Genomic DNA, 21552 nt, shown 5'->3' on the forward strand with positions numbered 1-21552 from the left:
GTGTGTCACTAGATGCACAGATGAATCGGATGGGTTGCCAGTAACTGATAAACCAACAATAATTTGTAAAACTTCTAAATGCGAGTCTCTAAATGCGAGTACAATATTGTGCATAAAAAGAAATGTGTGCACAAAATTAAGATATCATATGTAAAAAAGGTCGTAGGTATAGCAACGACTGCATAGCCAAACTATGAATATAGTTCTATGCATAAGCCGGAATACATATGAGGTATTGGGATATCTCACATGAAAACAGCTGCGGACATAACTACACCTACAAAACATACATATCAAATCGAAACAAAATAAGTGAGACTTTGGGATCTAGCATCACAAATTGAACTGTATGTATCTCCTATCCAGGTATACAAGCTAGTATGAAATATATTAAATATTAATAGACAACAAATAAATTGAATATTACTAAACAAGTCGGATGTATAAATTAGTGGTGGTATTATACATCTGTGAATAGGTGTTATCTCTAACAGAAATCTGGCATGATCTATAGTAGTAGAGGGGAGGTTGAGGTACCCTTATCAGAACTGGTGGACTCGCAAGCCAAAGGTGGTGAGTCAAACGAGCTTATGCCGGCATTCGGTAGATGGAGAGGTTGGCCCCAAAAGGTATAGCTGTGGAGCTGTATCCAAGGGAAGATCCGTAGGTGACCTTGGCTATTACTCACCAACCATCAGGAGTAGATGTTACTGGCTTGAAACCTCCATAGTTGTGAAGCTGTGGCGGAATTGCCAATCCTGATCTCCAATCCTCTTATAAATGGTGGAAATTCCCAAAAGAAAAAAAGAAAAAATGCCTCCACTAGTGTAAATCCACACGAGGAAATTTATTTTAAAAGGTAATTTCTGACTCCCAAACAAACGGGCAGAATAAAGATCAGACAAGTTAAAAAAAAAAAAGCTATATAGATTCATGGCTCAGCAAGCATATCAAATCCGACGCGTTTCGTCTACAAAGCCTTCAACTGGGGTATATGCCTGCTTGCCACTGGGGTAAAAGCACTTGATGAGCTTTCTGCATGTAATACGATTGTATAAAACGCTATGTTTTTTTTTGGGGTTGTTTTTGTTTTGTTTTTTTATTCCCCCAGAAAAGGAACGTTTATTAAGAGTAGAAAAACGGGGTAGGTGCAAACGGTGACAACAAAATACTACACCATGGAGCATCCATTACAATTTAGGCGTGAAATAAACAGTTAATACCTTGATATGCTAGATACATGAGTGCATGAAGAAGACATGGGTACTGTTCAAAAGGACTGTTACGATTACAGAAGACCACAATGAATTAAGAGCCCATAACATAACATCAGCCTAATGAGGATAGGAAAAAATACATGAGTAATAGGGACAGTACAAAAGGGAGTGGGTGTATATTATAATCTATCATATTTTATTTCGTTTTTTTTATTGAAACCGAAACATACACAAAGTAGACAAAAAAATACAGTGCACCACAAAGAACAACCATGAAAAAAAAAAAAAAGACGTAAACACAAAGAGCATACCTAAATGCCAATGCAATAAACAAAGTAAATTGCATAATAAAAAGCTACAAAAAACTGACTCTAGATATGTGCCCTGTTTTTAGAGATGTACATAACAGCGATACTTAAAAGAAGCTGAAAACAAACTCAAATCCTAACTCATATGATCTAACCAATCAAACCTCTTGAATGAGTTCCTGAGAAAAAAAGTATGTCTCTTATAAGAAATACACATGTTAAGATCAAGTATCCAGCCGGAAAGAGTTGTAGGGTGCGGTCAATTTGCCTATGGGCCACAAACCGCAAAAACCACAAAACAGCGCTTCGCATTGGTGGCTTAAAGCGGAGCTCCACCCCAAAAAAGGAAGCTCCACTTATCTGCTTCCTCCCCCTCTTCCGCTGACACATTTTGGTTTTGACGGGTACCTGTCCCTACTTCTGGGACACCTGACTGCGGCGAGGTCCCCTAGAAGTTTGGCCCCCCTCCTCCTTCCCTGCGCTACCAGGCCATTCACAAAGCGCAGCACTCTACGTGCATGCACAGTAGGGAACTAGCTGTGATTGTATAGGGTATGGCCACCTTCTTACACCTAAAGTTACTAGTTGCGCTTTCAGTGCCATTAATTATCAGCACACCAAACACAGAAGCAAACACAGATTTTTGCTATGTGAAAAAATTAGGGGCAAATGCTGCACAGTAGAAAACACGCAAACCACAAAACACCAAGACGTCCCATTAACCACATGTAGTGCAGCCAATTGAAATCAACAGGCTTTTTTTCAGTGTGATATGTGTAAATATATGTAAAAGGTGTAAAAATATTAATGAACAAAGCAAACAAAACAGAAAAAAAAGTTTAAATATTAGTTTATAAAATAGAAAAAATCACCAGGAAAATTATAATTGAATGGAGAAGGAAAATAAGGAGTTAATTAGGGCTGATTAAACTAAGAATTAATAAGGGGTTCAACAGAGGAACGTTTTTTTTTTTACTTGTCAGGTTGCTTTAACTGACTTCATCTGCAGCTCAAAGTTCATCATTTTTAATCTGTATATGAAAAAACAAAGTTACAGAATGAAACTATGTTTCATTGTAGCTTTCTGTATTTGTGGCTGAGCAATGTTGTTGATAAACATTGCCAGACTGCTTTTTTTAACTGTTATTTTACAGCTCCTGCTGCCGGGATCTTCTCAGTATACTCCGCAATGCAGCTGTGATTAATCAAAGCTGAATTGTCATATACTGGGACAAGGGGGATCCCAGCAGGATTGGACGTACGAGACATGCCCTGTGTACAATGATTACATTTTTTGGGGTGTGTCTAGTACGCCCAGAGTCTGCAGCTGGTTAACTGTAACAGCTACTTCTAGATTTCTGCACTGGAAGTAGATGGCCAATAAGACAATTAATACATTTTTTTTATATGAATGTATTCAGTAGGTTTAACACAAATGTATCTTTTACATTTTTTTCCTTATCTTTCCCTCAGGTCACTCATTTCTCATACTACACCAGCAATCAAGCAAGTGCCTTAAAGTAGACAATGACCGGCTTACGGTGGACAACTGTTTAGACACTAGTAACAAAGCGCTATGGCAATGGGGCTCCAGTCATCGACTCTTCAGCCTGGAATCTCAAAAGTGCCTTGGACTAGACCTTTCCAAATCCCAAGAACCTTTGAAACTCGTCCCATGTGACTCTAAACTGATGCTGTGGTGGCGATGTAGTGGTGGACACGTGTATGGGGCTTCAGGATATGGACTTGGTGTAAAAAATGGAACAGTGACTGCAATCTTACAGTCTAAAGATGAATGGAAGGTGAATGGCACATCTGAGAACATTTGTGAGGCCCCGTATCATGGTATACTCTCATTTTCTTCTATATACCGTTTTAATGTTTTTACTGTCTTTTTTACATTTTCCTTCTCTAGTGTATATGTATAATATAATAGATATATCTATATCCAGAGATCTCTCTCTCTCTCTCTCTCTCTCTCTCTCTCTCTCTCTCTCTCTCTCTCTCTCTCTCTCTCTCTCTCTCTCTCTCTCTCTCTCTCTCGAGAGAGAGAGAGAGAGAGAGAGAGAGAGAGAGAGTTTTCAACTTCTGCTTTTAAATCGGACCTTACACATTTCTCTTGCTGTGAAAAGTACTACCCTGTTTCCCCGAAAATAAGACCTAGCGTGTTTGTCAGTGATGGCTGCAATATAAGCCCTACCCTGTTTCCCCGAAAATAAGCCCTACCCTAAAAATAAGACCTACAAGGACTTTAACTAGGGCTTATTTGGGGGGTAGGGCTTATATTGCAGCCATCACTGACAATCGCGCTAGGTCTTATTTTCGGGGAAACAGGGTATCTAGCCATTTACGATTCTACCTTGAGATTTACCCTGCCCCCTCCTGTCTCCTGTGTTGGTCAGGCTGCTTATTGCCCCTTGGGACCAGTAAGTAGTCTTTGGAAATAAAAGGGGATGGAGACAAGCCCAACTTTTACAAGCTTTGCATATAGTTTTAGTGATTTACAGCGCATCTGGAAAGTATTCACAAAGCTTCACTTTTTCCACATTTTGTTATATTACAGCCTTATTAAAAAAGAGGTTAAATGCATTATTTTCCTCCAAAATTCTACAAACAATACCCCATAATGACAACAACAAAGAGGTTTGTTTGAAATCTTTGCAAATTTATTAAAAAAAAAAAAAAAAAAAAAAGAAATTCAAATTACTTCAAAGATGTTCAATCGGGTTCAGGTCTGGGCTCTGGCTGGGCCACTCAAGGTCATTCAGAGTTGTCCCATAGCCAATCCTTTGGTATCTTGGCTGTGTGCTTAGGGTGGTTGTCCTGTTGGAAGATAAACCTTTGCCCCAGTCTGTGGTCCAGAGCGCTCTGGAGCAGGTTTTCATCAATGATGTCCCTGTACATTGCAAGACTATTCCTTGGACTTCATGGCTTGGTTTGTGCTCTGACATGCACTGTTAACTGTGGGACCTTCTATACTGTAGACAGGCGTGTGCCTTTCCAAATCATGTCCGATCCACTGAATTTACCACAGGTGGACTCCAATCATGTAGTAGAAACATCTCAAGGATGGTCAGTGAAAACGGGATGCACCCAAGCTCAATTTTGAGTGTTATGGCAAAGGCTGTGAACACTTATGTACATGGGATTTTTTTTTTTTAATATATTTACAAAGAATTCAAACAAACTTCTTCTTTCTTGTTGTCATTATGGGGTATTGTTTGTAGAATTTTGAGGATAATAATGAATTTAATCAATTTTGGAATAAGGCTGTAACATAACAAAATGTGGAAAAAGTGAAGCGCTGTGAATACTTTCCGGATGCACTGTATATCAGTTTGGTTTTTGCAAAATCTTCACTGGTTATTTGAGAGGAAATATGACATTTTAAAAGACTTAGGTGGCACTCTAGGACTTCTAAGTATATCACTGCTGGAGGTTAAGGCCCCTTTCACAGGGGGCGGATCCATTTTTGCAGAGATCGATCCGTTAATCCCCGCTGAGCAGGTGGATGATAGGTCCGTCTCCGCTCACTGTGCAGAGATGGACCTGTCAGAGTCCTGTTCTCCTATATGGGGAGATCGGAAGAAAACAGACGGCCTGTCCATTTTTATCTGATCCGACCCGCTGGACGGATGGCGAACATATTGCCATCCGTCTGTTTTCAGCAGATTTTGTTGGATCAGATGTTAGTAGATGCATGCCTGCTGACATCTGCCTCCCCATAGAGGACAATAGGTGGCCCGATCGGGTCCGCCTGAAAAACAGACAGGCGGGACTGATCGGTCAGACCGTGTGAAAGGGGCCTTAAAGTTCCCTGCATGTTCCAGTTGATGATTGTTAGATCATTCAAGTGTTGATATTGTACTGAGGGGGGGTTACTTAAAGCAGATCTTCACCTAAAAAGGGAAGTTCCACTTCATTCCTCATTTCTTTTTTTTTTTTTTGGGGGGGGGGGCTAGTACCTAGTTTACATAGATACCCTCCTTGATAGCGCACAATGCACAGGAAAATATCTAAAGCTTTAGCTGACTCGTGGTGTCTAAAAAAAAAAAAAAAAAAAAAACGACCAAAGGGATACCTTGTTGCATTTACAGGCATAACCTTATTCAATATACAGACATAACCTTATTCAATATACAGACATAACCTTATTCAACACAGGAAAGTAATAACCACATTAACATTTTGCTTTCGGTTTCTGGTAGGCTTTGTTTGCTTTTGAAAATAGTTTGTAATCTAATATGCTAAGCATTACTCTCTCACCAGACAAATTAAATTGACTTTAGGTTGGGTCCATGTGTTTCTGTTTTGCAGAAATTTTGCCAGAGGGGTTGTGATCACCCAGTGTTTGGTGATACACTGTATGTTTATCCTTGGATTTACAAATGGAAAAAACATTGAAGGGGCATATTTTTTAAGCCTTAATATTATGGCCTTACTGCAGCCATATTGCTGTTAAAAAAAAAAAAAAATACCCCATCATAGTTAAAAAGTTCAGCAATCTGCTTTGCAGATGCGCCCTCAGTTTTGCTTTCTTCTTGACTCTGAAGCAAGTGAACAGGGTATTAAAAACAAAAACAAAAAAAAAAATGCCTGGTGATGGCTTTGGTACACGACCCAAAGTCAAATGATTAGGCTGTCCTCCTATCATGAAATGTTCTCTGGAGTATTATACAGAGAACATGCCAAAGGACATTTTAAGGCAGGAGTGTCCTATTCACAGACCACATTCGACCCCAGAGAGTTTAGCATGTGGCCCGGGCCCTTCTGGAGGGATGTCGGGAATGCTGTGCAAACATAGCAGCCATGGAGGCTGACACAGAGAAGCCTGCTGAGCAAACACGGCAGCTTACATTGGCAAGCTAGGCTAATGCACATGTGGAGGGATGCCATGTTTGCAGGAGCATCGACAGCAGGGAATGCAGGGGTGCCAGGTAAGTAAATGCTGCATGGCTGTATCTAGGGGGCTACTAGGGGGGCTGCCCCTTCCTCCAGATTTAAATTGCACCCCCACCTACAACCCTTCCACCTCCCCACACAGCACATACATAGGTTACATTCTCACCAGCAATTAGGGCCGGTGTGAATTGTATCGGCGGTTCCTCCTGCAGCACTCAGCAGGTAAGTGCGGCTGCCAGCTCCATTTACTACAGTGACAGTTCGCCGGCAACCAAACCTATTTGTGTCTCTCTGCACATCCAACAATTACCTGCAGTGATTATTGCAGGTAATAGCTGGCTGTGTAGAGGACCTCAAATAGGCTCGGCCATCGGCGACCTGTCATTATAGTGAACATGCCCAGCAGTCGCACCTACTCACTGAGAGCCACAAAAGGAACTGCTTATCAGCCATTCTTATGGTTTGTGTATTTTATGAGTGGCTCAAAACAGTTTCTCTTCTTCCAATGTGGCCCAGGAAGGTCAAAAGGTTGGACACCCCTGCTTCAAGGTCCACGCCAAGCTTTGTTTTTTTTTAGAGTGGCTCATATATTTAGAACCAGTTTGGCTGAAAACCTTGGCTTATCCTTTCGCAGAGCTTGTTTTAGGGTTACCCGAGGGCGTGGATTACAGGCTCTTCAGAAGTTCGATGAGAAGGTTGAAAGAAGATGTTGGCTGCATGTATGCTGCTTCTGTCATTGGGGAAAGTGGTTTAAGAAACAGTGTTGGGTCCCCTTGTTATAGAAGGTGGTAGACAGATGTCTCACCTAAGAGCCCATCCAATCTCTGAGTACGTAGGTATATTTGAAAAATCAGGAAATTTGTGTTTCCATTTGATTTTGTCAAGCATTGGATCTAGAGGTAGAACTTTTCTAACTATTATTTACACCAGGGGTCTTCAAACTACGGCCCTCCAGTTGTTCAGGAACTACAGTTCCCATCATGCCCAGTCATGTCTGTTAATGGCAGAGTTTTACAATGCCTCATGGGATGTGTAGTTCCGCAACAGCTGGAGGGCCGTAGTTTGAGGATCCCTGATTTACACTGTCCACTTAGCTTTCTAAATTTAAATAAATCATGAATAAAATGACACTGACCTTAAATAAATTGCACATGTTGGCATTGCTAGATACGTTTTTTTTTCCTCGTTTTGTGTGTGTATATATATATATATATATATATATATATATAAAATATAATTTGCACAAAATAATATCCATGCTTGTCATAGATAAAAAAAAAACTGTGGGCTTCTTTACAGCACTTGCTGCCCAGCCAAAGGCTATGTCTTGGCATCATGACTGCCTAAGAGGGGATTTCCCTTCCCTTTAGACCAGGGGTCTCAAACTGGTGGCCCTTCAGCTGTTGCAAAACTTCAAGTCCCATCATGCCTCCGCCTGTGGGAGTTATGCTTGTAACTGTCAGCAATGCAATGCCTTATGGGACTTGTAGTTTCGCAACAACTTGAGGGTTGCCAGTTTGAGACCCCTGCTTTAGAGTGATTTCCTCAAATTTCCTGTTGTGCCTCCAGGACAGGAAGTGAAAGTGTTTTTAAATATGAAATTGAAATATATTTTTCCCAATTTGAAGACAGTGTATATTTTAAATTAAATGGCAATCTTTAAGTGGAACTAAACCCTCCTATCAGTTTCAGCCAAGGAAGCTGCCATCTTGGCGTCTGTTTAGTCTTTGTCATGGTGCTGCACATGTGATCAATTATGACACAGCCATTTGATGGTTTGACAGTTTGGTTGAGAGCAAAACCAATGTGACAATTACAGAATGTGCTGGGAATGTAACAGTTTTTTTGAAAGTGTTAAATCAATGGGTTAATTCTGCTTTAGGGCCGGTTCACCAGAGGTGGGGGACTTGAGTCACATGACTTGACTTAAGTCAGACTTGAGTCACCTGTTTGAGGACTTGCGACTTGCTTGACAAAATTAAATAAATGACTCGACTTGACTTTGACTTGTCACTAATGACTTGCGACTTGACTTTGACTTGGGCTATTTGACTTGCAATGACTTGGCACCACCCCCCCGAAAATATTACCCACACACTCCGCCCACCACTGCCTCTGAGGCAATCAGCATTTGCCAAATGCCATTGGAGCTGTTCAGGGTAGCGGTAAGAGTACGTCCCTGCATCAAGCGCACCTGTTGAATGTGTGTTCAGCCATGGTGGGGTGATAATGCGACCCCATCGCTCACAACTGAGCGAGAAAGTACTTTCCAATTTAATTTTTTGCAAATGAAATGCATTTTAAGTGGCTATTCTCATCACCATTCAAGTGTCCAGATGTTGGCATTGTGTCAAGTTCAAACTTTGAGCTTAGTTATTTTCCCCCTCAGCATGGACTACATTTTTTCAGGCTTGTTGCCCATTTAATTGCTGAGTGTTCTGCTCCTTGTCTGCTGTTTGGGCATTCAAAGTGTTTCTTTAATATGCCAAGAAAAAAGCACTAAGCAGTTTTATTAATGTTGAAAATAAAACAAAACCTTTCCTGAAAACTGACTTTTAACTCATTTAAAGGTGGAAATGGGATAGATCGGTATTTTGACTTAATTTGTGACTTGACCAAAATAAATTACTTGACTTGCTTGACTTCTAGCAGGAACTCGACTTGACTTGCTTGCATTTCGTCACAGTAACTTGGGACTTGCTTGTGACTTGAAGGTTAAGACTTGAGACTTGCTTGTGACTTGCACATATGTGACTTACTCCCATGTGTGCGGTTCACACTTGTGCAATGCCAGACATCGCATGTGAGTCACACCGCTGTGCGGTGCAGATCGCATGCAATGTCTGTGCGATGCAAATTCAGCTATACAAACTTGCTGAATTTGCATCGCATTCGGGCCAAACTCGTTCAGGACCCTTTTTTTTTCCACATCAGAATCAGATCGCATGGGTGTTTACACTCATGCGATCTAATTCTGCAATTCATGCTGCGTTTTGCGAACTGATTGCGGGGTGTCGTTAACTTAACACTCTGCAATTGGTTCGTATAAACAGGTTTGCGATTTAGATGCTGTATGTATTTGCAGCGAATTCGCGCCACATCTAAAGAGAACAGGCCCTAAAGTAGGATGTGTACCCGGTGTCATACAGTACATCCGTAAAGTATTCACAGCGCTTCACTTTTTCCACATTTTGTTATGTTACAGCCTTATACCAAAATTGAATTCATTATTTTCCACAAAATTCTACAAACAATACCCCATAATGACAACAAGAAAGAAGTTTGAAATATTTGCAAATTTATTAAAAATAAAAAAAAAAAAGAAAAAATCACATTTCCGGATGCACTGTAGACCTTTACTTTTTTATAGTTCTCAAGAATGAGCACAGTACCATCAAATTACTACTTTTAGTTTGTGCTCTTTCCAGAGAATAATGAAATCCCCTTTATTTTTACATGGGAAATCTGGTTCCACTTCTTGTTTCTGTTCTTACAGCTGTGTATACTACTGGAGGAAACTCCTATGGAAAGCCCTGTGAATTTCCCTTTTTGAATAATGGGACTTGGTACCACGACTGTATCTCCGACACCAATGAAAATCGTGAGTGGTGCTCTACCTCTGGAAATTTTGACACTGGCGGGAAATGGGGATACTGCATGAAACCAGGTGAGTTGTTTACAAATTGTTAGTTGATCTCAATATGAACTACAGCTTTAATGCATCCCACAAAGCTCCTCTGTCCTGCAGCACAGCCAGGTGCCAAAGCCCAGAAGTTTGCCTCTACTTCACACTGCACACCAAGCCATAACAGAACTGGGTGCACACCGATGATGTAGAAGTATCCATTTAATTAGCAAGCAGCACACACAGGAAACCTCCCGCTTGAGGCCATACCCCTAAATTTCGTCTTTAATCACAGCACATAAACCATCACAAATTATACCAAATAATACAAAATTGTAAAATTTTAATGTCCCATATAGTGCATAATCCATATAGTGCAGCTTTAACCACTTCCATACCGGGCCTATTCTGGCACTCCTCACCTACATGTAAAAATCATATTTTTTTTTGCCAGAAAAGTGCTCAGAACCCCCAAACATATTATATATTTTAGTAGACACCCTAGGGAATAAAATGGCGGTCATTGCAACTTTTTATCTTGCACGGTATTTGCGCAACAATTTTTCAAACGTTTTTTTTTTTGGAAAAAAAGTTTCATGATTTAAAAAATAACAAAACCATAAAGTTAGCCCAATTTTTTTATATAATGTGAAAGATGATGTTCCGCCGAGTAAATAGATACCCAACATGTCACGCTTTAAAAGTGCGCATGCTCATGGAATGACGCCAAACTTCAGTACTTAAAAATCTCCATAGACACTTTAACATTTTTTTACAGGTTACGAGTTACAGGTTTAGAGTTACAGAGGAGGTCCAGTGCTAGAATTGTTGCTCGCGCTCTAACGCATGCAGCGATACCTCACATGTGTGGTTTGAACGGCGTTTACATATGTGGGCGGGACTAACGTGTGCGTTCGCTTCTGAGCGCGAGCTGCCAGGGAAAGGGGCGTTTTAAATTTATTTTTTTATTTCGTTTTTTATTTTACTTTTATTTTTATTTTTTTTTCTTTCTTTTACAACATTTTTTTTTGTTTTGATCACTTTTATTCCTATTACAAAGAATGTAAACATCCCTTGTAATAGGAATCATTCGTGACAGGTCCTCTTTATGGAGAGATGCAGGGTCAATAAGACCCCATATCTCTCCTCCAGCCTGGAAATCATGAGATCGGGAAAAAAAATCCATGATTCCATGCTTACCAGCTGCGATCGCGGCTTTGTTTAAAACCGTGGCCCGGACATGACGACATAGCGTCGCGCCCGGGCCTCCAACGGTCAAAGAGATGACCAGTGACCTTCTGGTCACCTGAAATCTCTATGCTCGTCATCCAGCGGCTGGCAATTCTTTCTCCGGGTCCCTGACCCAGAGAAAGAATCACAGTGCTTTTGCCAGAGCAGCCCTGATCCTCTTCTTCTCGGTTCCCTGGCTGGAGCTCCTGGCCCCTCCCTCCTGTCGCGAGCCCCCACAGCAAGCAGCTTGCTATGGGGGCACCCGAGCTGAGCTGCAGCGCCGTGTATCCATTCAGGCACGGAGCTGCAGTTCAGCCCCGCCCCTCTCTCTCCTGCTTTGCTAACTGAGTTTGACAGCAGCGGGAGCCAATGGCACCTCTGCTGTGTCTCAGCCACTGAGGAGAGAGAGTCCCAGATGGCCGTTTCACTCGTGGACATCGCTGGATAGAGGTGGGGCTCAGGTAAGTATTGGGGGGGGCTGCACACTGAAGGCTTTTTGATCTTGATGCATTGAGATAAAAAACCTTCTGCCTTTACAACCACTTTAAATAGAAGATAGAAAAAAGAAAAAATTTGATTGAAAAAAGGGGGGAAAAAACAACAACAATGTTCCCCATAAGTAGAGGTAGGAGCTAACGATAAGATCAAGTGGTAAACACTGAGAATAAAAGCCTGATTGTGCTCAACCAAACCTCAAATGTATATCAAAAAAAGATTGACTCCAAGGATTGATTGGAGCTCCTAGTCTAATGCCGCGTACACGGGAGCGGAATTTCCGACAGAAAGAGTCTGATCGGAGCTTTTCATCGTATATTTCGACCGTGTGTATGCCCCATCAGACTTTTTCCGTCGAAAATTCAGACGGACTTAGATAGAGAACATGTTCTATATTTTTCCAACTGAACAAATCACTATCAGATAAAACGCTCGTCTGTATGTTGTTCCGACGCACCAAAAACGACGCATGCTCTGAAGCAAGTACGAGACGGAAGCTATTGGCTACTGGCTATTGAACTTCTGTTTTCTAGTCCCGTCGTACGTGTTGTACGTCACTGCGTTCTGGACGGTCGGAATTTGGTGTGACCGTGTGTATGCAAGACAAGCTTGAGCGGAATTCCATCGGAAAAACGTTCAGAGTTTATTCTGACGGCAGAACTGGTCGTGTGTACAGGGCATAAGCCAATGTAGAAACTGGTTTTGCTGGACAAATGCTTGCATCATGATTGCAAATCTCTCTCTCTCTCTCTCTCTCTCTCTCTCTCTCTCTCTCTCTCTTTCTCTCTCTCTCTCTCTCTCTCTCTCTCTCTCTCTCTCTCTCTCTCTCTCTCTCTCTCTCTCTCTCTCTCTCTCTCTCTCTCTCTCTCTCTCTCTCTCCTTCTCTCTCTCTCTCTCCTTCTCTCTCTCTCTCTCTCTCTCTCTCTCTCTCTCTCTCTCTCTCTCTCTCTCTCTCTCTCTCTCTCTCTCTCTCCTTCTCTCTCTCTCCTTCTCTCTCTCTCCTTCTCTCTCTCTCCTTCTCTCTCTCCTTCTCTCTCTCTCTCTCTCTCTCTCTCTCCTTAAGTTTAGGAGGGTATTTTAAGAAAAAAAAACTTTTTAAGGAAAAATAAAACATTTAAATGCCCATCAATGCAGCCTTATCAGTGTACATTGCAGTTTAAATATGGCACCGTGTAATATTGTATTGCGCAGGCGCCGTGTCTTGGGAGACTTTGGGCGTCTCCTTTGTCTTCCGTACTGCGCAAGCGCTGCGCCTGCGCAGTACGGGGCGGACACTATCCAATGGGGGATACTTCTCGTCAGAACACCGCCGAGAACATAGCCGAGGCTCGGCTAGCTCCGCTCACAGTCACGCCCAGTCCCTGTGTTATGTCCATCATAGGGCGGGACTGGGCGTGACTGTGAGCGGAGCTAGCCGAGTACACTCAGCTATGTATGTATTTCGGCGGCGCTCGCTCCTCCGCTCACAATCGGCGGGGATCGGCGTATAACACGCACCCACGATTTTCCCCTGATTTTAAGGGGGTTTATAGATTTTTATATATATATATATATATATATATATATATATATATATATATATATATATATATATATATATATATATATATATTTGCCTATTGTATTGGGTACTTGTTGAGCCTGTCAGTCAGTTATGTCATTTTTAACTGGCATATTTGTAATATTATTATTATACAGGATTTATATAGCACCAACAGTTTACGTAGCGCTTTACAACTTGAGGGTAGACAGTACAAATACAATACACTTTAATACAGTAGGAATCAGAGGGCCCTGCTCCTTAGAGCTTACAATATAAGGATTTATATGATTTTTTTTTTTTATATATACACTGTCTCATGTTGTGCCCATAAAATCCACCTTTTCTTTGAGTTGTCTTCAACTCATTCAATCTTTTTCTATAATATTGGATGTTGGTACAGTGAGGGTCTTCCCTTTCTATACAGATTTAAATACACTAACAAACTGAAGCAAAACACCAGCTCACACTTTATAAGTAGTTACAGCAAACTGGATTTTTCCTTTTTGGAACAAAGTTTTTACATGAAAGCTGATCATTCTAAGCACCCCTGTCAGCGTTGAATGGTTTGTCTCAGCCCTGTAAACTGATAAATCTGGAAGAAAGATTTTTCTTTTGATAAACAGACTTACTGGCTGGATCACTAGATGAAGGAAAACCCTAAAAAAAGAAACAAACAAATTCAGCCATTGCATTTAAAGCATATAATGATAGTATATTTTCTTTTAGTTTCAATACTGCTTTTAATGTGTATAACTATAACTGGGAGAAGTCTGCCAATCTTTTGTGGCCGTCCGGTGGCTTTTAGTTGTGTGTGCATAGTAACAGTGGATAGCGCCGAAAAACAATCGCAAAACTTTCCATACCAACTTAGAGTAAGTGAAACTTTGCCTACATAATCGCACTCCTCACATTTAGGTCGCACCCATGTGTTTACCACTGTGCGTAAGTCCTCATGCACACTGGACGTTATAAAAAAAGCCAGTAACATTAGCTGTAGAAAGCTGTAGCTGTAGAATGAGTTTTTCAGCGTTTTTACACTAGTGTTTTTTTTTTTTTTTTAGCAAAACTATACTCCCATGAAAGGTTATAGCTCAAAAAACAGAATAGCCGTTTTTGGTATTTTTTTTTTTTTTTTTTTAGTGTTTTTCAGCTTTTATCAGAGTTAGAGCGTTTTTACAGCTGGAAAAACTCCTCTTAAAACCCACTAGTCCTGTGTTTTTTCCAGCCAGAAAACGCCCCTGTCAAAAACTTCTGATAACGGCCTATGTGTGCATAGACACATAGGATAACATGCTGGGGAGTTTACTGGCTGCAGAAAAAAACGTCGGACGCCACTAACAGCCGCTGTAAAAACGTCTAGTGTGCATGAGGCCTAATGCTTGAAGACCGGTTCTTTTTAGATTTGTCAATTCTTCACTTTTTTTTTCTATACGAGTCTTTCCTTGCAATTCATTTGGTGAAATGGTAACAAGAAATTGTATGCATTTGGAATTGCCTAATGAGTGATCCATCTGTCTTACCGTTGTCACGAGTCCTGATTTATGATACTAAGCCTTGCCATAAATTCTGCTGTATGATCTTTAACATGTTGCTTTTCTTTTTATGTTTTTTAAGTGCGTGATTGTAATCATACTTGGACAGAGAACTCCACACTGCAGCAATGCTACCAGTTCAATGTCCAGTCTAGCCTCAGGTGGAAGGAGGCCTATGTGTCTTGTAAAAGCCAGGGGGCAGATCTACTCAGCATAACCAGCGAGGAAGAGCTGAACTTTATCACAGGTAAGAACAGTTTACATTTCAAATTCAATAAAATTCTGTGACTAATGTCTGTTTTAAAGATGAGCACCATGCAAAAATAATCTGCTGTAATATAATCTGCTGTCCTCTCTTAGCCAGTGGGCGAGCAGAAACACACTGATGAAATCATTCATCTGCCCTCCTTTACTGTGTTCATGTATCATTTTATATAAAGTATATTTTGTTTTCGGTGAATACTTTTATTAATTTTAGATGACATTTACTTTTTTTTTTTTTTTCTCTTATATTTGCCTGGGGCTTCACTTTACTACATTAGCATAATGTAGTTATATAATCAAACACATATGTAGGAGCTGTTTTTTCCACCATTTTGTGTCAATGCAGTCTGGCGCTTTAGGCTGGTCATAGACTGCATCACTGCCAGTTCAGCAAGAATCAATCAGCTTGGTTACAACCAGCCTTCCAGATTCACTTGCAATTATCGCTAGCAGCTGCTAGCCATAATCACTGTCTTCTCCTGGCGGCAACAGATTAAAGGGGTTTTTCACCTTAATGCATTCTATGCTTTAGGGTGAAAACTTTTTTAGTGCTGCAGCCCCCCAGCCCTACTGTTTTACTTACCAGGATGCTGTCCTCCTCTGTCCGGGAATGAGCACACCATCTGTAGCTGGTATCTCGATTGGATAGATTGATAGCAGCGCAGCCATTGGCTTCTGCTGCTGTCACTCAAATCCAATGACGCGGGGCCGAGTCCTGCATTCTGTGTGAATAGACACAGTTGCGGGACTCGGGAGCGCGCCTGCATGGGTGTCCACCAAGGAGAGTGCTTTTCCAACATGGACACTTGATGTGGGGAGGAGCCACGAGAGCCGCCGTGCGACCCCAGAAGGAGTAGGTTCGGGTCCACTCAGAGCACAACGAACTGCACAGTGGAGGTGAGTATGACATGTTTGTCAATTTAAAAAAAAACAAGGGTTTACAACCCCTTTTAAGATTGTTCAGATTAGTAGCAGTAGGCTGGAAATAATTGGCATACACTGTGGAAATGAATGGATGAAAAAAAAGTTTGTGTGTGTATAGATATAGTGTTTACAGTATGTACACTTTCAAAAAGGTAAACAATTTAAAGCGGCACTTCACCCAAAAGGGAAAGTTCCGCTTGTTTGCATCCTCACCCTGGTTTTAGGGGTACGCGCTCCCACTTCTGATCAGGTGCGCCGCATCGATCTGAGCCGAAGACTCGGCCCCCCTCCTTCCCCTGCAGTCTTCTGGGACACATCACAAGTCCCAGAACACTACGGGACCATTCACCAAGCGCAGCTCGCTCATGTATAGTAGGAAACTGGCTGTGGCTTCACTTCCTATATCCCTTACTTAAAGCGGAACTTCAGTCATTTTTTTTCATCTTTCCATCTATTAAATCTTCTGCTCTTTTTTTTTTATCTTTGGATAGTAAAACATTTTTTTTTCCTGCCAATAAATACCTTTATACAGCCCACTTCCTGTTTCTTGTCTGGTAAAAAGCCTAGGCTTATGACGACATGCACAGCTCTCTCCCACTCTCGTGAGAGTTTGCCAGGAAGGGAGGGGGGGTTAAGTAATAAGAGGGCCAATGGGAGCTGCAGAGCTGGAAGTGTGCCTCTGTGTGCCTGTGTAAATTCAGAAAGTGAACAGGCAGCAGCTTCAGTTGCCCACGGTTAAAATGGTTGCAGCCAGACTCAGTGGAGGGAGATTTCTGCAGGTAAGAGTCCTCATATTAAAAGTCAACAGTATTTGTAGCTGCAGCCTTTTGATTTTTTTAGGGGGGGGGGGGGCACTCCTCTTCAATGGAAATCAGGACTACAAGACCGGTTTCAGCATTAGTAAAGATTTATGAAATAGTTTTACCACTTGCCTGATAACTAGCAGCAATATTAGTTGAGTTTAAACCTCTTTTCAGTATATTCTAGGTTTGTGTGTGGTGTAACTTTGTTGCTGCCACTGAACATGTGCTTCTCTCTCTGTTGACTTGCATACTCCATAATCATCTTGGTTAATAAATGGTTTCATAATCTAAGAAAAGCCTAACCAGAAAGGTCTTATCACAGCTTGTGGCTGAATTTTCCATTTAATATCCTTGTTTTAGTAACTGTCACATTTTGGGATCACTGAGGACCTGGTGGAGATGTCTGTGTGTCCAGCATTCAGCTCTACTTGTAGGGTAGCCTGTGTTTCAGCAGTCAGGCTTGTAGGATCATGTGCTGTAGTGACTCATTTTCTGCATAGGAAAGCGGTTACAATAGACCTTTGTGACTTGAGGCGAAAAGCTCAGCTGAGTTTTGAAATTTTCTTGTGACTGTCACACTGACAACAAAAAGACAGAGCAACATCACTATCTATAGTGTCTGTGGACATTCAGCTATCATTTGGATGAATACTAAAATCACTGGATCACAGGAGTGATGGTTAAACTCAAACATGTGCAAAGAGTTTCCTGTGGAGATGAGAGCACTTGGTCATCAGTCACAAGTATTTTTCAATTGACTGGGAACTTTCTGACTTTTTTTTTTTTTTTTATTGTCTCTTTTGAGGGTTGTGCATACTGTATGTCACCCAAAGGGGATTCTTTATATCTGGGGTGTCCAACTTGTGGCCCAAGACGGCTATAAATGAGGCCCAACACAAAATCGTAAACTTAAAAATGTTGATTTTTCTTTTTTTTCCAAAAATGCGTTTACACGTGGCAAACACATGCGGCCAAAGAAAAAATTGACAGTGTCCTTTTTACTTGACTTTTCCAAATTTTATCTTCCAAAAGAAATATATCCCACTCTTCACAATCACGCCTTATTCATGTCATCAGTTTTCGGCAACACCTTTATTTGTGACCAACTATTTTCAAGGATGAAGCCCACAACACGCACCCCATGTTTAGGAGGGAAGTTTAAGGAAAAAAACTTACATTTAAATGCCCATCAATACAGCCTTGTCAGTGTCCATCTGTAGCTTTGTCCATCATTGCAGGCTTGTCAGTGTCAGTGTAGCTTTGTCAGTGTCCATCTGTAACCTTGTCCATCGTTGCAGCCTTGTGAGTGTCATTGCATTGCAGCCTTGCCCCTGTGTCATTTGCAGAGCTGCCATTTAAAAATGGCGCTGACGCTCTCGGCGGCTTTCGGCCATTCTCGGCGGCTCTCGCGCCATTCTCGGCGGCTCACGCGGCACTGCAAGAGCCGGCGAAAGCCGCCGAGAATGGCTGAAAGTGCCAGACAGCGCCCGAGAATGGCCGAAAAAGCCGCCAAAAGGCTCAAATCGGCGGGGGATCGGTGTATAACACGCACCCACGATTTTCCCCTGATTTTAAGGGGAAAAAATGCGTGTTATACGCCGATAAATACGGTATATGATGAGTATCTTCAGAATTTTAGAATTGCTACAACACCCGTCCAACCAGATACTGATGTGTTAGTTTATCAAAAACAGTGTCAAATATCACGCTAGTTTTATGTTGCCCTCTTTTACATTTAGAATCAAAAATATTACAAAAATAAAGTTTTATTACTTTATTAATTAGGTACATTATCTATATTGGTGAGTGTTAACTTGTGATCTGACTTTTTCTATTCATCAGCTATCCTTATTGTTAGTGTATCTTATGTGTGCCCAAGACCATTCCTTTTCTTCCAATATGGCCCAGAAGGTTGGAACCCCTGCTTTTATATCGTCAAGTTATCACCAAGATGATTGAATATCGTGCCTAGATGGTAAAATAGGACAGCGTAGTACGTTTTTATATATTGTTTTTCATCATAGTAACATAGTTCCATAAACATTAGAGAAGACCTTTTTCTGCTCTTGTTTTACATTGTTTTCTATTTAGGAGGGGATCCTCAAACTTTCTAAACTAAGGGCCAGTTCACTGTCCCTCAGACTTTAATCACTTCAGCCCTGAAAAGTTTTCCCCTCTTCCTGACCAGAGCACTTTTTGCGATACGGCACTGCGTCGCTTTAACTGACAGTTGCGCGGTCGTGCGATGTTACACCAAAACAAAATTGGCGTCCTTTTTTCCCCACAAATAGAGCTTTCTTTTGATGGTATTTGATCACCTCTGCAGTTTTTATTTTTTGCGCTATAAACAAAAAAAGAGCAAGAATTTTTTTTTTTTTTTAAAAAGCAATTTTTTTTACTTTTTGCTATAATAAATCCCCAAAAAATATATAAAAAAAAAAACAAATTTTACTCAGTTTAATTGTATTCTACATATTTTTGGTAAAAAAAATTTGCAATAAGCGTATATTGATTAGCGATTTTTATCGTGACTGCGACATTATGGCGGACGCGTCGGACACTTTTGACACTATTTTGGAACCATTATCATTTATACAGTGATCAGTGCTATAAAAAGGCACTGATTACTGTGTAAATGACACTGGCAGGGAAGGGATTAAACACTAAGGGGCGATGAAGGGGTTAAGTGTGTCCTAGGGAGTGATTCTAACTGTGGTGGGGATGGGCTACCACTGACTTGACAGCGATCACTGCTCCCGATGAGGGAGCAGTAGATCTCTGTCATGTCACAAGGCAGAGCAGGGAAATGCCTTGTTTACATAGGCATCTCCCCGTTCTGCCGCTCCATGACACGATCGTGGGACACCAGCGGACATAGAGTCCGCGCGTCCCGCGGGCACGGTCCTGCTGTACGTGGCGGATGCGCGCCCACTAGCCCTGCAAATTAAAGGGAATGTACATGTACGCCCATTTGCCCACCGCTGCCATTGTGCCAACGTATATCGGCGTGCGGCGGTCGGCAAGTGGTTAAGGGGGCCAGAATATGGCTAATGGGTGCAGAAAATTCCCCAGAGTCAATGGTAAGTATGAAAAAACAATGCCCCTGACTTAGTAGCCATAAAAAAAAAAAAACAAATGCCCTAGTGCCTAGGGTCCATAGGAGGAGGAATAATTGCCCCCTTGTTGGTGGTGTCGGTGTGAAAAATAATGCTACATTGTTTGCATTAGAGAGGAAGGAATAATGCCCTATCAACAGTGTGAGAGGAGGAGAAATTCTGCCCAGTGTTAGGCTGGGTTCACATACGCTGTGGCCACGACTCACAGCATGGGGTCCGGTGCGTCCCTGTTCACCGGTTCAGCTAGCTAGCTGATCACAAAAAAAGAATGGATTTTCCCATCCACAAAATTGAGATGGATGGGGGAATTCATATTTTGACAGCAGGACTCCTCCACTGTCAGAATGCAGTGATCAGCGCTGCAGCTTATCAAACAAGAATTTTCCAAGATCCCTGTTTGAGATAAGCTGATCATGAGATCAATTTCTCTCTTTAGAGGGGAACAGTCATATATGCATGGAAATTTGTCCAGTCCCTGCTGAACCAGACACATTTTCATCTATAATATGACCTTATTCACATTTTGCATTTAGGCCTCATGCACACTGGACGTTTTGCAAACTATCCTAGACTCCTTTCCTCCCGGCGGCAGAAAAAAAACACTTGGGCGTTAAATCGTTTCACTGGCCAGAATAATCATTTATTCTGGCCATTGAGACTAACTTATGCTCAAGCACTAAATGCGCCTAAACAGTTTACATGAGTTTACAATCGTCAAGTCTTTTTTTTTTTCTGCCAAAACTCTGCTGCTGCTGGATATACTGGCTGTGGTGGGGGGTTTCTGCCTCTGAACTCCTTTTAGACCCCTTTCACACCGAGGGCGTTTTTCAGGCGCTATAGCGTTAAAAATAGCGCCTGCAATCCGCCCTCAAACAGCTGCAGCATTGTCTCCAGTGTGAAAGCCCGAGGGCTTTCACACCGGAGCGCTGCGCTGGCAGGACGTCAGGAAAAGTCCTGTCAGCAGCTTCTTTGGAGCGGTGAAGGAGCGGTGTGTTTACCGCTCCTGCACCGCTGCTCCCCATTGAAATCAATGGGGCAGTGCTGGGATACTGCCGGCAAAACACCGCTATTGCGGGCGGTTTTAACCCTTTCTCGGCTGCTAGCGGGGGGTAAAAGCGCCCAGCGGACGAAATGCGCCCCTAATCCGACGGTAAAATGCCGCTAAAAATAGCGGTGTTTTAGCATGGACGCTATGGGCGGCTCGGTGTGAAAGGGGTGTAAGGCTGGGTTCACTCTGATTCTCCGCATCCAACTCGCATGACAGGAGATTGTCCTTGGCTCGCAATGGAGCCGATTCACACCGCTCCGGGGCGGCCACGGTCCTTGCAGAAGGGTCCTGTGCATCTTTGGCTCTGTTTCAGGTGTGAATTTAGGCACACATTCGGTCCTGATTCACACCTGAATTGGTGAGCAGGAACCCACCGGACCCCCTGCTGTGACCCGCAGCTGTATCAGTGTGAACCCAGCCTTAATCTCCTATGTGTGCATGGACACATGGGCTAATATGCAGGGGCATTTAGAGGTAGGAAAAAAAACACCAACTGGCCCTAGGAGCAGCAGAAAAAGTGTCCAATGTGCATGAGGCTTTGCAGT

General features: G+C 42.0%; 1 protein-coding gene across 1 annotated transcript in view; it reads left to right on the forward strand.

Moving 5' to 3' along the window:
* LY75 (lymphocyte antigen 75) overlaps window positions 1-21552 on the forward strand; it is a 211079-nt gene that overhangs the window by 66684 nt on the left and 122843 nt on the right. The window contains exons 2-4 of the mRNA XM_073634073.1: window positions 2999-3370; window positions 9924-10094; window positions 14935-15099. Of these exons, the coding sequence (XP_073490174.1) occupies window positions 2999-3370; window positions 9924-10094; window positions 14935-15099 (708 nt within the window). The remainder of the gene's footprint in view (window positions 1-2998; window positions 3371-9923; window positions 10095-14934; window positions 15100-21552) is intronic.

The sequence above is a fragment of the Aquarana catesbeiana genome, linkage group LG06 (genome assembly GCF_042186555.1).
Source record: "Aquarana catesbeiana isolate 2022-GZ linkage group LG06, ASM4218655v1, whole genome shotgun sequence".
Classification (NCBI taxonomy): Eukaryota; Metazoa; Chordata; class Amphibia; order Anura; family Ranidae; genus Aquarana; species Aquarana catesbeiana.